The sequence below is a fragment of the Plasmodium inui genome (assembly GCF_000524495.1).
Source record: "Plasmodium inui San Antonio 1 unplaced genomic scaffold supercont1.16, whole genome shotgun sequence".
Lineage (NCBI taxonomy): Eukaryota > Apicomplexa > Aconoidasida > Haemosporida > Plasmodiidae > Plasmodium > Plasmodium inui.
Genome location: NW_008481850.1, coordinates 378,597 through 390,911, shown reverse-complemented (window position 1 = coordinate 390,911; position 12,315 = coordinate 378,597). Strand labels below are relative to the sequence as shown.

The following is a 12,315-nucleotide window of genomic DNA, read 5'->3' as shown; positions in this document are numbered from 1 at the left end:
TTGATGTTTTTTATTGGTGTCTTTTATTTATGTTATTTTTTAATTTGTTTAAGTGGTTACACTTTTTAATATTGCTTTTGTTTTTTTTTTGTTCTTCTTTGTTTTTTTTTGTTCTTTCTGTTGTGCTTCCTTTTTTGAGCTTATTTCTCCCACTTCATGCGCTGCTCCACATTCCCACTTGCCACACACCCTCACGTTATTCATTCCTACCCGGATTTACGCTTTTCCCTGGTGATGCACTGCCTGGACGTTTTGCTTAGCCATCGGGGACGCTGCGATGCAACACTTCCTACTGCCGCCATGTGCTGCCTCAGCATGTGCTAGTCTTTTCATTTTCTTCTCACGCAGCACGGTGAAGCAGCGTATGAATGTATGTAGGCATGTATGTATAATACACACACAGGCATGTGTTTTTTATTTTTTGTTTTTTTTCCTGTGTGCATACTTACACAAGCGCGAAAGAGGCACACTTTTTTTTTATCTTTTTTTGCAGTGGGGGCGGGAACACTATGGTTGAAAAAAAAAAAAGACGTAAAATGGCATAAAAATTCTGCACATTCCTATCACCACATCGTTGTTCATTAAAAAAAAAACAACAATTAGAAAAGGAAATATTAAGAAGCATATCCATTCACTGTTCGCTTGTTTTCCTTTGTGCCCGTCCGGGGCATAAATGAATTCTTTTGTGAAAACTATCGTTGCGCTGCAAGAGCGGTATCTATACATTTCAAAATGTGCACCCTGGGTGGATGTGTATGCACATCGTCAATGTGTTGAGTGCACACCTATTTTAAGGGGCAAAAAAAAAAAAAAAAGTCCTGCCCATGAATGCGCGTAGGTACTAGGGTGTACATATATATATAGGTGCATCCGCCCCCCCCCTTTACCTTTGCACCATTGAGCAACAAGAACGACACTGCCGTGGCAGGAAGTAGCAAAACGTAGAACAAGAAAATTTGCAAGGGACCTAAAACGCAGCATAGTTTATACAACCTCCCCCCTTGACGAATGTGTGTATGTGGAAATTTTTTTTTTTTATTAAATTTATTTCTGTTAAAAATGTGGAGGAAGAAGTCGACCTTTTGTAAAGGAAAAAATTCTCAAAGTGGTTTTTTTGTTGTACCCCCCAAGGGGAAATTAATTCTTTTCCATTTTTTTTTTTTTTTTTAAGAAATTATATAACCCCTTGGTAAGGAAAAAAAAAAAAAAAAAAATCAACCACCTTATGGTGAAGTATCTTTGAAAAAGTCTACCATCTCGTTATGCACAAAAGGGGCAGCCCGCACAACGTGTAAACTTCAAATGATGGGGGAAACTTTTTTTTACACCTCTTAAATGAAACATAGCAGGGTTGGCAGTACTTTCGCCTCTTTCTTCATTTCGTCCACTTATGTGCCTATTCCGATTTCAAAAGAAAAAAAAAAAAAAAAAGGAAAAGGAGTCAAACAGGAATGAAACAGGTGGAACGATATAAATGCTTCCCCTTTTCTCATGCACCCATTTTAGTCCCCCTTCACAAACGCGAGTGTGATCTCTTTGGAGGTGTTCAATTTTGTAAATCTAACTCTTCCACCCTTCTGCGGAGCCCTAATTGGGGGGATAACAAATCATACAGTTAAAACCTCTTTGAGAGTATGCGTTTCAGGTAGATAGTAATAGGGAGTAAAGCAGAGCCGAATGTAACAAAACCGAAAAAGACAATGCACAAGCAAATTTCGAAAAGAAAAGGAGAAAAGGCGGAGTAGACAAATGGGGCTTCCACGCTCTGCAAAGGAAAAGGCTGTGTCATATCTGATCTTTGCGCGCCCTCAAGAAGTTCCCGTTCTGCAAATTTCTGCAAGGAGAAAGTTGTGGAAAAGATGGGTGAAGAAATGTTCGAGCGGATGTCACTGTTGGAGGTGTGCGGCTTCTAACTCATTCTATAGACTTTCTCATATTCAGCACTTTTCCTTCATCTTGAGCAGTTGTACTTTCCGCCAGAGGTTCTCTTCCAGCCTATTTTGTTCTTCTATGATCCTTCTTTTTACTTCTCCCTTTAAAAAGGCGAAAATATGGTATCCATTTTTTTGTCCAGCTCAATCGAGCTAGCTAAAGAAATGTTTCACATAAAGCATTAGAGAAATTGTGCCCCCACGTATTAATATGTGTACATATGGACGAATTCACTTTTCGATTCATCCCCTTTTGTTACCCTTTCTTTGTCATAATGTTCCAAATCGTTGTGGTACTCAAGTGACATGAGTAAATCTTTGTATCCATATGCCCTAATTGGTGAAGGTATGTGTGTGGCGGGGGGACAGAAAGGAAACGGTTCATAAGACTCATTTGGCTTTCATGATAACGTTAGGAAGAGGGTCGGAGAGAGTTTTCATCCCTCGCCAGTTTGCTAATGTGCAGATAGCTACATATATATGTGTATTCACATGAGTTCATGTTTTTACGGGACGTCGTAGTGAATCACAAGGGGGGTGGGCTCCGACGCCTGCCAATTTTGCTGGAAATCCAGGGGGTACAGCAAAGAACTGCTGGGCAGAAAATTCAAGGGGTTCATTTCTTCCTTTCTTGCCCTGCTCGACCGGGCGAATAGTATCTGCATAATGTTAAAATGGAAAAAAAAAAAAGGTAATCCTTTTGGAATTGTGCACGAAAGAGTAGTGCACTGCCGCGAAGTGAAGACCTGTTGGCTTGTTCATCCAACTCCCGTAACCAATACAAAAGACAGCAACGGGAAGGAAAAGGTTAAGGATGCTTCTTTATATTCTCCCCATTGGTGTGCACATCATATGTTCCTTCCTCATTTATCATTGTCTGCACACGAGAACACGCGCGTGTGCCTTATGGACTACCTGCTGACACGCAACTAAAAGGTGAAGCAGAAGAACTTTTTTCACGACATTCATTTCGTTTTTACAATGTTGTATAAGTTACGACGTGGGAGAAGTCTTGAGTTGCAACTTTTGTACACATAAAAGATTAACAAATCACATGTACCAGGTGAAAATGTGAAAACGTGAAAACTTTGCCGTCTTTTTTGTTCTACCTTGTAGAGACCTTTTTAGGCATGTCTAGTATTATGTTGGAAAATTTGCGAATGTTTGATGGCATATCTGCTCAGGCTTTTCCTACATGTATGTACACGTGTGAATCATTAAATGGGATTGCGGCGCTCACGCCTTTCGCGCAGTTCTGAAGGGGTAAAAAAAAAAAAAAAATCAACACTACATCAGCGAAACAACGCGATGCGCTTCGACCGAGCGAAGGCCGCCAACTGCGCCGAGCGGCGTGAAACCACGCGACGATGATAACGAAGGCAGAGGTGGCAGTGAAGAGGCAACGCAGAGGAAGGGAAATTTTCACCTTTGAAGGAAAGAAGAAAAAAATGAAAAAGGGCAGAATTACTCCGCACCTGTTAGTAGTACCACTATGGTCATTCTTATGGTGCGGTCCTTCGTATGGTGCTTCGTATGGTCCTTTGTATGGCCCTTCTTATGGTCCTTTTCTCTCATTTGTAATCCCTCAAGTTGCTTCAAGCATGGCAGTAGCGAAGCAAAGGGGGTCCTTACAATAGGGAGAAGAAGAAGCGCCTTTCGGAACAGAAAAAAGAAGTTCACCCTGCAGAGCTATGGAAAGGAATTTTCTGAGCGAGTAAAGAAGCTAAACCTCCTATCCGATGTTTTAAAAATTGATGCCTACCCATCGTCCTTCATAAAGAGAACGACAAAGATAGACGAGTTGAAGAAGAAGTATGGGCATTTAGAAAGTGGAGAAAAGGACGAAAACAAAAAGTATGTCATATACGGGCGAGTAACAGTCAAACGGAACGATGGAATGTTCCTAAATGTACAGGATGATAGTGGCACTGTACAAATATATGTTGATGCACATGTGGTGCTTAAAGGGGGAACCAAATCGGAGGAAAAAAGGAGTGGTTGTCTAGCGACCGATGGGGAGAATGACCGGGGGAAGAACAATACGTGTTCAGGTGCAGCGAAAATTGGAGTTAACTCCCGTAACTGTGAGGGTAATGATACACATGGAGAGGGAAGCCAATTCCCCTTGGACACACAAGGAGAAGCTCCCCGCAAAGGAAACTCAATAAGCGTGAGAAAAATTATCGAAGTAGGCGATTTCGTAGCCATCAAAGGATTTGTTAGAAAATCACAAAGAGGAGAACTAACTTTACACACAGAAGAAATTTTCTTGCTAACGAAATCGTTACTTCCCTTGCCAGACAAATACAAAGGAATGAAAGATGTTGAATATAAGTACAGAAAAAGATACCTAGACATTTTAACCAACAAGGAAGAAAAGGAAAAAATCCTTACTAGATTTGAAGTCATACAAGAAATTAGAAAGTTCTTGCTAAAAAAAAAATACCTAGAAGTAGATACCCCAATATTGCAGTCCATCCCTGGAGGTGCTTCAGCTAAACCATTTGAAACTTTCCTAAAGTCCCTCAATTCAGTTCTGTATTTAAGAATAGCACCTGAGCTGTATTTGAAAAAATTAATCATAAGTGGAATTTCAGAACAAATTTTCGAATTCAGCAAATGCTTTCGCAATGAAGGCCTAAGTACCATTCACAACCCTGAGTTTACACTGCTCGAAATTTACAAGGCCTACTCCAATTATAAATATATGATTACATTTACTGAGAGGTTAATAAAGACCGTGGCGAAGAAATTTTCTCTCCATTCCAGTATCGATAAGGGTTTTTTGTACGAAAAGAGATGGAAAAAAATTTCCTTTATGAAAATACTAAAGGATTACACCTGTGTAGATTTTCTCAACTTGTCATTCGATCAAGCTTATAATGAAGCAAAGAAATTAAACGTAACTTTTGATCAGGGGAAGGAGTACTTAAATTGGGGACTCGTCGTTCAGGAGGTTTTTAAACGAAAGGTGGAACCCTTTTTAGATAACCACCCTGTCCATATATATCATCTCCCTGCCGATACTTCCCCTCTGGCCAAAACGTTAAGCAAAAATAAAAAGCTTTCCGAACGGTTTGAAACGTACATAGGGAACATGGAAATAGCGAATGGTTACTCGGAGGAGGCTAACCCTCTAATGCAGGAAAGGAAGTTCATTTCTCAGTATACTTTAAAGTATAAAAAGGTTGAAGACCGCAGTATCTCTTGCACAGGGGGGTTTGCTCCTCCGGATGATGCTCATTCAGGTGCTATCCGAGGGGATCCAAACCAAGTGAGTACCCCCTCTGGTGAGGAATTTCCCCAAGGACGCGAACAAATTAGCTCAAAAATGCAACACATGCAACATATACAAAATGACAATCGCGAAATCGATTACGATTATGTAACCGCCCTGATGCACGGCTTGCCTCCAACGGGAGGCCTGGGAATAGGAATAGATCGTTTGTGCATGCTGCTGACAAATTCGAGTTCGATCAAAAATGTGTTACCCTTTCCGATAATAAAGCCACAGTGAATTGGAGACGCACACGCAGGGGAATAATACATGCCCATCGGCAAAAGTGCCATATTTTCTTTTTTTTTTGTGTCACATTTTGTGAAAATTTTTAAATCATATATGCGTCTTTGTTTGAGCGCCTTGTGAATTTTTGCACGGCTCTTCAGTGTAAGAGGTGTTTGTAATTTTCTGCACGTTGCCATCTCATGCGCGTGCACACATGGGGCGTTAATTGGAAAAAATTGAGTTCCCCACGTTAAAAAAAAAAAAAAAAAAAAAAAAAAAATATGACACATAGTGAAAGAAACTATCTTACACAGAATGAATAAGCATCTTATGAAAAACAAATGCATACATAGTGAACGCATACATGAATATATACATGTAGGTACACACTAATAAAAAATGAAACCTTTACATGGTGTCACTTTGGCAGGTTACTAAACAAATAAAAAAAAATTCCGAATAGAAAAGGTGAAAAAACGTATAGTACACATGTAGAGGGTAATTTCTTGGGGCTGTTAAAACATAATCCCTTCCGCCTTTTTGTCCTTGTCGCTAAAACTGCCACTGCTATCTTGAGGCTTCTTCGAACCAAGGTCAGTTGGCGATATGGCCGTTTTGGCACTGCGAAAAGGAGTTTTTTTTTTTTCAAAATGGTGCAAACATCAGGATAATTTAGACCAAAGGGGGGGGAGTAGCAAGCATGAAAGGGAACCCACAAGGAGTGCACAAAAAAAAAGGATACAAGAAAAATTACTTTTTCACAAATTTCGTAAGTTCGGAGTTTTTTTCGTCCAACTTCTTCTGGCACTCGGCTATGATTTGTTCCACCTGCGAAAGTGTTGAAGAAGCGGTGGACAAGTGGTAAAGAAGTAGCGTCTCTCACCCACGTGTGTGGTTGAGCCAAGTCGTAAACTTTGCTCCACATCCAAACAGACAAAAAAAAAAATGTTGTAACAGTCTTATTTGGGGATGAAGATGAAAACACACGCTGTGGAATATCCTCGTGTAAAACTGCTTTTACCTTGTTTTTATGATCTACCAAAGCTGGCTTAATCTCACTAACAGTTCTTTCGACCAGTATTTCTCCAACCATTCTGTAGCACCGTCTGTCTGAAGGGACATTCTCCAAGGCTTCCAATACGAGTCTTTGCAGTTATTACGCAAAAGAGGGAAAAAGAGGAAAAAAAAAATAAAAAAATAAAATAAAAAAAATAAAAAAATAAAATAAAAAGATAAAAACGTAAAAAGGTAAAAGAAAATGTCTGCATTGGTGCCAACTTATGGTGCAATTTTACATTAATGCAAAACATGCTTATCGTACTTGTGTTCGACGACATCTTGATATAACTCTTCTATCTTGGATACCAATTGGACTCTATCCTTTTCAATTTGTTCGTACGCTGACTTAGCCTCATTCTGTTCACTCAATTTGGATGCTTGGATGGCATTCGTAGTTTCCATTTTGTGAAATTCTCATCGAAAATGCCTTAGCAAGGGGTTAGAGGCTCTGTGTATAGTTCCAGCCGAAGATGGTACTCACGGGGGTGTTTGCTCGAATTGCACGAAGGTACCTACATACATGTACACGGCTTACGTGTACATACGTTTATTCGCAAACGGAGAAAAACTTTAACAAGATTGTTAACAGAACGGGGGACATTAACTATGCTTATTCGTCGTGTCGAATGTATCACTTAGCTCAGAGGAAGAAAAAAAAGAACTTCATATCACACGTTTGGGAAATGTTTTGAGGGGTAAATACTTTGATGAAAAAATGAAAAAGAAAAAAAAAGAAAAGGAAAAAAAAAAAGCGTCCCCATCTTATGCATTTATTTTTCTAACTTCATCATTTTTTACGTGTGTTTTGAAAAGGCTAATTAAAAGCATAAGTCATATACTACATTTTTAGGGTACCTGTTTCTGCCGCTTTCCTACCTCAGCACAAATTGTGAAACAAAATCAGGCTCTTTGGAAGTATGTGCCGTATTTCGAGGTGACGCAAGTTTATATTTCCTTTTCCATCCATGCCAAATTTTCTCATCATTGAAAGTTGAAAACGAACACAAAAGTTTTTATTTATTACGTGGTACGTTAAGGGGCCGCGTAGAGGCTAATTAAAAGGAAATAGGAAAAATGCAGAACTGTGTATAATTTGACTATGTAATGAAAATCTTTTTTTCAATTTTACCCCTTTGAGAGAACCCCCCTTTTTATGTAACGGAAGACGTGTCCTATTTATTCCCCGTTTATAACACATGCACCATTTTTGCGAACCGCTTTAAGGCGGCAAAATTAAGCAAAATTTGCAATTATAATTAGCACAAAGTTGAAAAAACGAAAACAGGAAGTTGCTAAACAGGGGAACAAACTGGCACGCACATGTGTAAATTACACAACTGCAACTAATTGCTTGTATGTCCACCACATAGGGGATGTACACACGTACGCGCATGGGATGCTAAGAGAAAAATATAACGTATCAACCCTGGGAAATGAATCACCATTTGTTTTGCAGGACAGTTTTTAAAATAACCGGATAATTTTGCACGCATGGCGGGAAGGACAAATTTAAAACCATGTAATGGAATTTTCTCGTTCCCGCATGGAATTTTTTTCAAAAGTTCGAATGTAAATGTGCCTCTCTCATGAATGAACTCTGGAAGTTTCCAGGAGAGGCTCTGATCCCTGACACATAGACTCTTTCGGGAGATATATTTAAAACGTTCGAAATTTTCCTTACACGTGCAAGTACCTTTTCGCTATATAACCTTAACAAATGTCTTTTCGTTTTTCCGCTCAAAAGACGTGAAACACCTTTTCCCATTTCGAATAAGATTGCCCCCTTCTCCAAGTAGCTCTTGACAAGTTAAAAATGAATCATTTTTGCAGCACGTAAAAAGAGATCTATTCGTGGTGGGAAAAAAAAAAGAGAAAAACTTCCACAAACCTGATCTCGTTTTTGAAGAACAAATTCGTTCCTTTCGCTTTTTTCCCACCACAACAGGCAGCACTTGGAGTCAATTTAGAGCTAATCTGGGAAATGAAATGTGATTAAAATGTTTTATCTACATTACCTATCTAAGCTTCGAAACAGCTATTTTTTTTTCCATCAAAACTGTTATTCCCTGTTCATAATTTTTATTAAAAAAAAAAAATCGCATAAAGCGTTGCATAAACTCACACAGTGGCTAACCTTTCTGGTAACAACTAAAAAAAAAAAAAAAAAAAAAGAATTCCTAACAGTTCAGGTAAAATGTGCACAGATAAATATACATACACGTTTGCGTAAAAGTGGTACTAAAATACCATTCCTTACACACGAAAAATTTAGGACAGTAAAATTTTCCTTATGATCAACGCAGCGTGCTCATCCCTTTGTGTTTACCTCCTCTTTTAACTTCCACTTTTTTATACCCTTATTTTAACCGCCTTTTTTTTTATTTTTTCCTTCTTCATCATGTTCTCTATTTTTGCTTTACTGCTGAGAAAAGAAATTCCCCACACAGTCACGCTTTAAGGAAAAATTCCCAAAACGTTGTCTTTTTGTTTCTTTTTGCCACCCGCGTCGATGCTTCTGGCCTTATTCGATACAGATAAGAAACACTCTTATTTGCATCTTACGCTTAAAATGGTGTTACGCAGTACCTGCACTTATCACACTCTTTAACGTTAGGATTCTCTTACCTTTTTTTTCCGTTGTTCTTTCTTTTTCTTTCTTTTCCTTTCTTTCTCAATTTTCTGTCACAAAGAAAAATATTGCAGAGATACCAGAACAGCCTTTAAAGAAAAAACTCCCCCCTTTAAATCGTTTACGCACACTTTGTGAAGACGCGTTAACATTTACGCATGCTTTGACAGATGCGCGCCCTTTTGAGATAGCACTGCTGTATCGAAAGTTCATATTTCGGCAAAAAAAGCGCGAAATTCGTATAACACATGGCACCTTCCATATGACACATTTCTCGTGAAACCTTTCTTGTGACACATAGCATGCCATTTGCCCATGACATGCTAGCCCTTTTGAAAAGTTGTCAACCCGTGAGCAACCTCTAGTAGTATCAAATAACACATCGATGGAATTAGACGGCGAAAATTTGTGCGTAAGACCCCCCGGAAGAATTAGCTTCCCCTATGATGGCTATAACATACAAATGGGGTCTCCATCTTACGCCAGCAGTATGGGGGGGTTATGCCCCTCCAACCCAGTAATTAGAAGAAGACACCTTCGCGCGTCTCCACTTTTTAGTGCACATAGATGCAAACTACATCATTTTCAAAGACACGCGGAAGTTCCCGTTTTTCACAAGGAACCAAAGATTGTCGAAGTTCCGGAAGTGAGAGAAGTAACCAGATTTGTAGATTCCGTAAAGGTGATAGACATCCCAGTGGAACAGGTCAGAATTGTCCCCAAATTAAAAATAAGAGAAATTGAAAAAATAAGACATGTACCAGGTCCAGTAGAGTACATCGATATTGAACAGGAACATATTGTTCACAAACCGTACACAAAAGTAATAGAAAAAATTTACGAGGTGCCTGAAGTGGAAGATGTACAAATAGAGGTGCCAATTTATGTGCCTACACCAGTTGGCCCTCCGAAGGACGTCTATATCGATGTCCCTTTACCGTATGACGTTCCACAATTTTGTTACAAACCAGATAAAGAAATTGCACAAGGAGTTCCATATCCTACATTTCAGAGAGTCGTAAATAACGGTTCTAATCTTTACGCCGGGGAAGATGCATTCAATGGTTATGCGTCAGATGTGGGGTCCTCTAAAAGGGAAAAAGGCGAAATGTATTCAGCTGCCAAAATGAAGCGAAGCGTCACAGGCACAGCAAGCCGGGGAAATGATGAATATTATAAAAGGGGCTATTCTAAAAATGAAACCCATATGGACGGCCGCTACATGGGTGAAGAGTCGCTCAAATATTATGATTATCAGGATGGGGGTACCCATAACGAGTACGAAAATTGCAATGCGTATCCTAGTAATTACAGATATGACAGCACAGGGAATGGGATTACTCATAATGAAAATAACCTGAACTCATCTGAACCATTTGATAAATATTATTATTCATATTCGGCTTATAATGACAGTAGGGGGAGACACACCGAAGACGACAACTACGAAGAGAATAAGAATTATGTGTACGGAAACGATTTTTCGGAAGAAAGTTCGCCCACCAAGAGGACTTCAGCGGAACTTATAGTGAAGCGGTCCAAAAAATCGTTCTACTAAGTGGTGGTGCTTGGCGGCTTCCACTGCGCATCCGCTTAGATGTGTGTCTGCCTACCTGTGCGTCTGCTTCCATGTGCATCCGCCTACCTGTGCATCCGCCTACCTGTGCATCCGCCTACCTGTGCATCCACCTGCCTGTGCATCCGCCTACCTGGGCATCCGCCTACCTGTGCATCAGTTTGCCCCTACTCCTTTTTTCCACTTGTTAAACGTTGTAAAAGCCGCCTTATTAGAATCCCTTTAGCCAATTATGAAACGCATTAACGGCTACTACTGTAAAGAGAACTAAAAAAAAGGAAGGAAAATTAGCCCATGTACGCGTGGACCTTGCTAACGATATAGCACAAGTAAATGAGTTTACTAGTTCATAGAGACGAATAAGAATATTGCAAACTTTTTTATCCCTCATGGGTGGGTCGAGTGTCTGATGAGGCTGGGCTGAAAACCTTAATTCATTCTGTGCTGTAAAAACGCACTTTTATGGCTGAAAAGGTGGGGAATCCCCACAAAACAGAAAAGAGCTGAAACGACTTAGTTGAGTTGAATCAAAGTGCATCTAACACTGCCCTTGTTTTCCTAACTTTTGCAGCACGCGCGTTCGCACGTATGGACTGTATATAAAAAATTGACACCCCCTTTTTTCACATGTTAAAAAACTACAATCCATTTTTGAAACATCTGACTCACGCGGAGCATATTTTTTTGAAGTATAAAACGGAAAGGGAGTTTCTATCTGATTTGATTTGATTTTTTCTTTTTTTTTTTTTTTTACCTCTGTTAGAGTGCTAAAATTAAAAAAGGAAAACATTTCCCCGTGCCTGCGTATATCCTTCTATATGAAGAGAAAAAAGAGGGGCGTTTTTACACGAAAAGAAAAATTGAGAACTTTCCTGCTAAATTTTCTAAGGTTTGCTAAGCAGGACATTTTATGGCATACCTATGATATGTCTTTTTTTCTTCTATTTTTAAAGTGCATGAGTTTGCTATGAGGATTTCTCTCAAAGGGGGGAAAAACGATTTAGGAAATAACGGGGAAGGAGCATAAGCACAGTTGTGCTCGATTCATTCACCCATCGGTAGCAAGTGCAAAAGTGAAGCGTAAGATGTAAGATAAAATATGGGGGGGACACTGCGATGAGATTAAGAGAGTGAAAATTTTAGAACGAAGTTCTGAAGAGTCATACTGCCCATAATACATGCTTGCCAATTTTTTTTTTTACCTATTTGTGCCATCCTTATGGAAGATCAAATTTCGAGGGATAATAAGGTGTGCATTGCAATTAATAAAAAATGGGCAGTCCGTGCTGTCGCTAAGCGTGAAAATCTTCCTACGGCTTGCAAATTGTTTGTACACATTGGGTCATTTCAGCCGCCCCTTCGGTAATCCTGCCCATTTTGAGGCTTTATTTTATTATTTTTTTTTTTCTTCCCTTTTGAACTGCAACTGGATAGAGGCCTATCCGCTCGCTTATCCCCCTTCCCTTTGCACAATGCGAAAACAAATTTCCGAGTTAACCGCTGTTCCGTTGTCCCCTTTTTCGTAGCCATATTTTGTGTGCGCGGGGTAAAGCTATTTGGGGGGTTGTCTCTTCGTCTGATGTGCGACACGCTTCACTAGCCCCGCTCCGACGCC

At 39.6% G+C, this 12,315-nt stretch overlaps 4 protein-coding genes across 4 annotated transcripts; 2 read left to right on the top strand and 2 right to left on the bottom strand.

Moving 5' to 3' along the window:
* Window positions 1-1,785: 1,785 nt before the first annotated feature.
* Window positions 1,786-2,596, bottom strand: C922_03687 (hypothetical protein; the record flags this gene model as incomplete). Its single annotated transcript, XM_008819276.1, has 4 exons — window positions 1,786-1,834; window positions 1,945-2,033; window positions 2,192-2,264; window positions 2,442-2,596. The coding sequence occupies 4 exons, from the start codon at window positions 2,594-2,596 to the stop codon at window positions 1,786-1,788; spliced, it is 366 nt and encodes a 121-aa protein (XP_008817498.1).
* An 827-nt stretch (window positions 2,597-3,423) lies between these two features.
* C922_03686 (lysyl-tRNA synthetase, class II) lies at window positions 3,424-5,448 on the top strand (the record flags this gene model as incomplete). The annotated part of the gene is made up of 1 exon (XM_008819275.1): window positions 3,424-5,448. One exon carries the CDS (start codon window positions 3,424-3,426, stop codon window positions 5,446-5,448), a length of 2,025 nt encoding a protein of 674 aa, XP_008817497.1.
* A 738-nt stretch (window positions 5,449-6,186) lies between these two features.
* On the bottom strand, window positions 6,187-6,897 carry C922_03685 (prefoldin subunit 2; the record flags this gene model as incomplete). Its single annotated transcript, XM_008819274.1, has 3 exons — window positions 6,187-6,264; window positions 6,458-6,581; window positions 6,758-6,897. 3 exons carry the CDS (start codon window positions 6,895-6,897, stop codon window positions 6,187-6,189), a joined length of 342 nt encoding a protein of 113 aa, XP_008817496.1.
* Window positions 6,898-9,509: 2,612 nt separating this feature from the next.
* Window positions 9,510-10,682, top strand: C922_03684 (hypothetical protein; the record flags this gene model as incomplete). The annotated part of the gene is made up of 1 exon (XM_008819273.1): window positions 9,510-10,682. The coding sequence occupies one exon, from the start codon at window positions 9,510-9,512 to the stop codon at window positions 10,680-10,682; it is 1,173 nt and encodes a 390-aa protein (XP_008817495.1).
* Window positions 10,683-12,315: the final 1,633 nt, after the last annotated feature.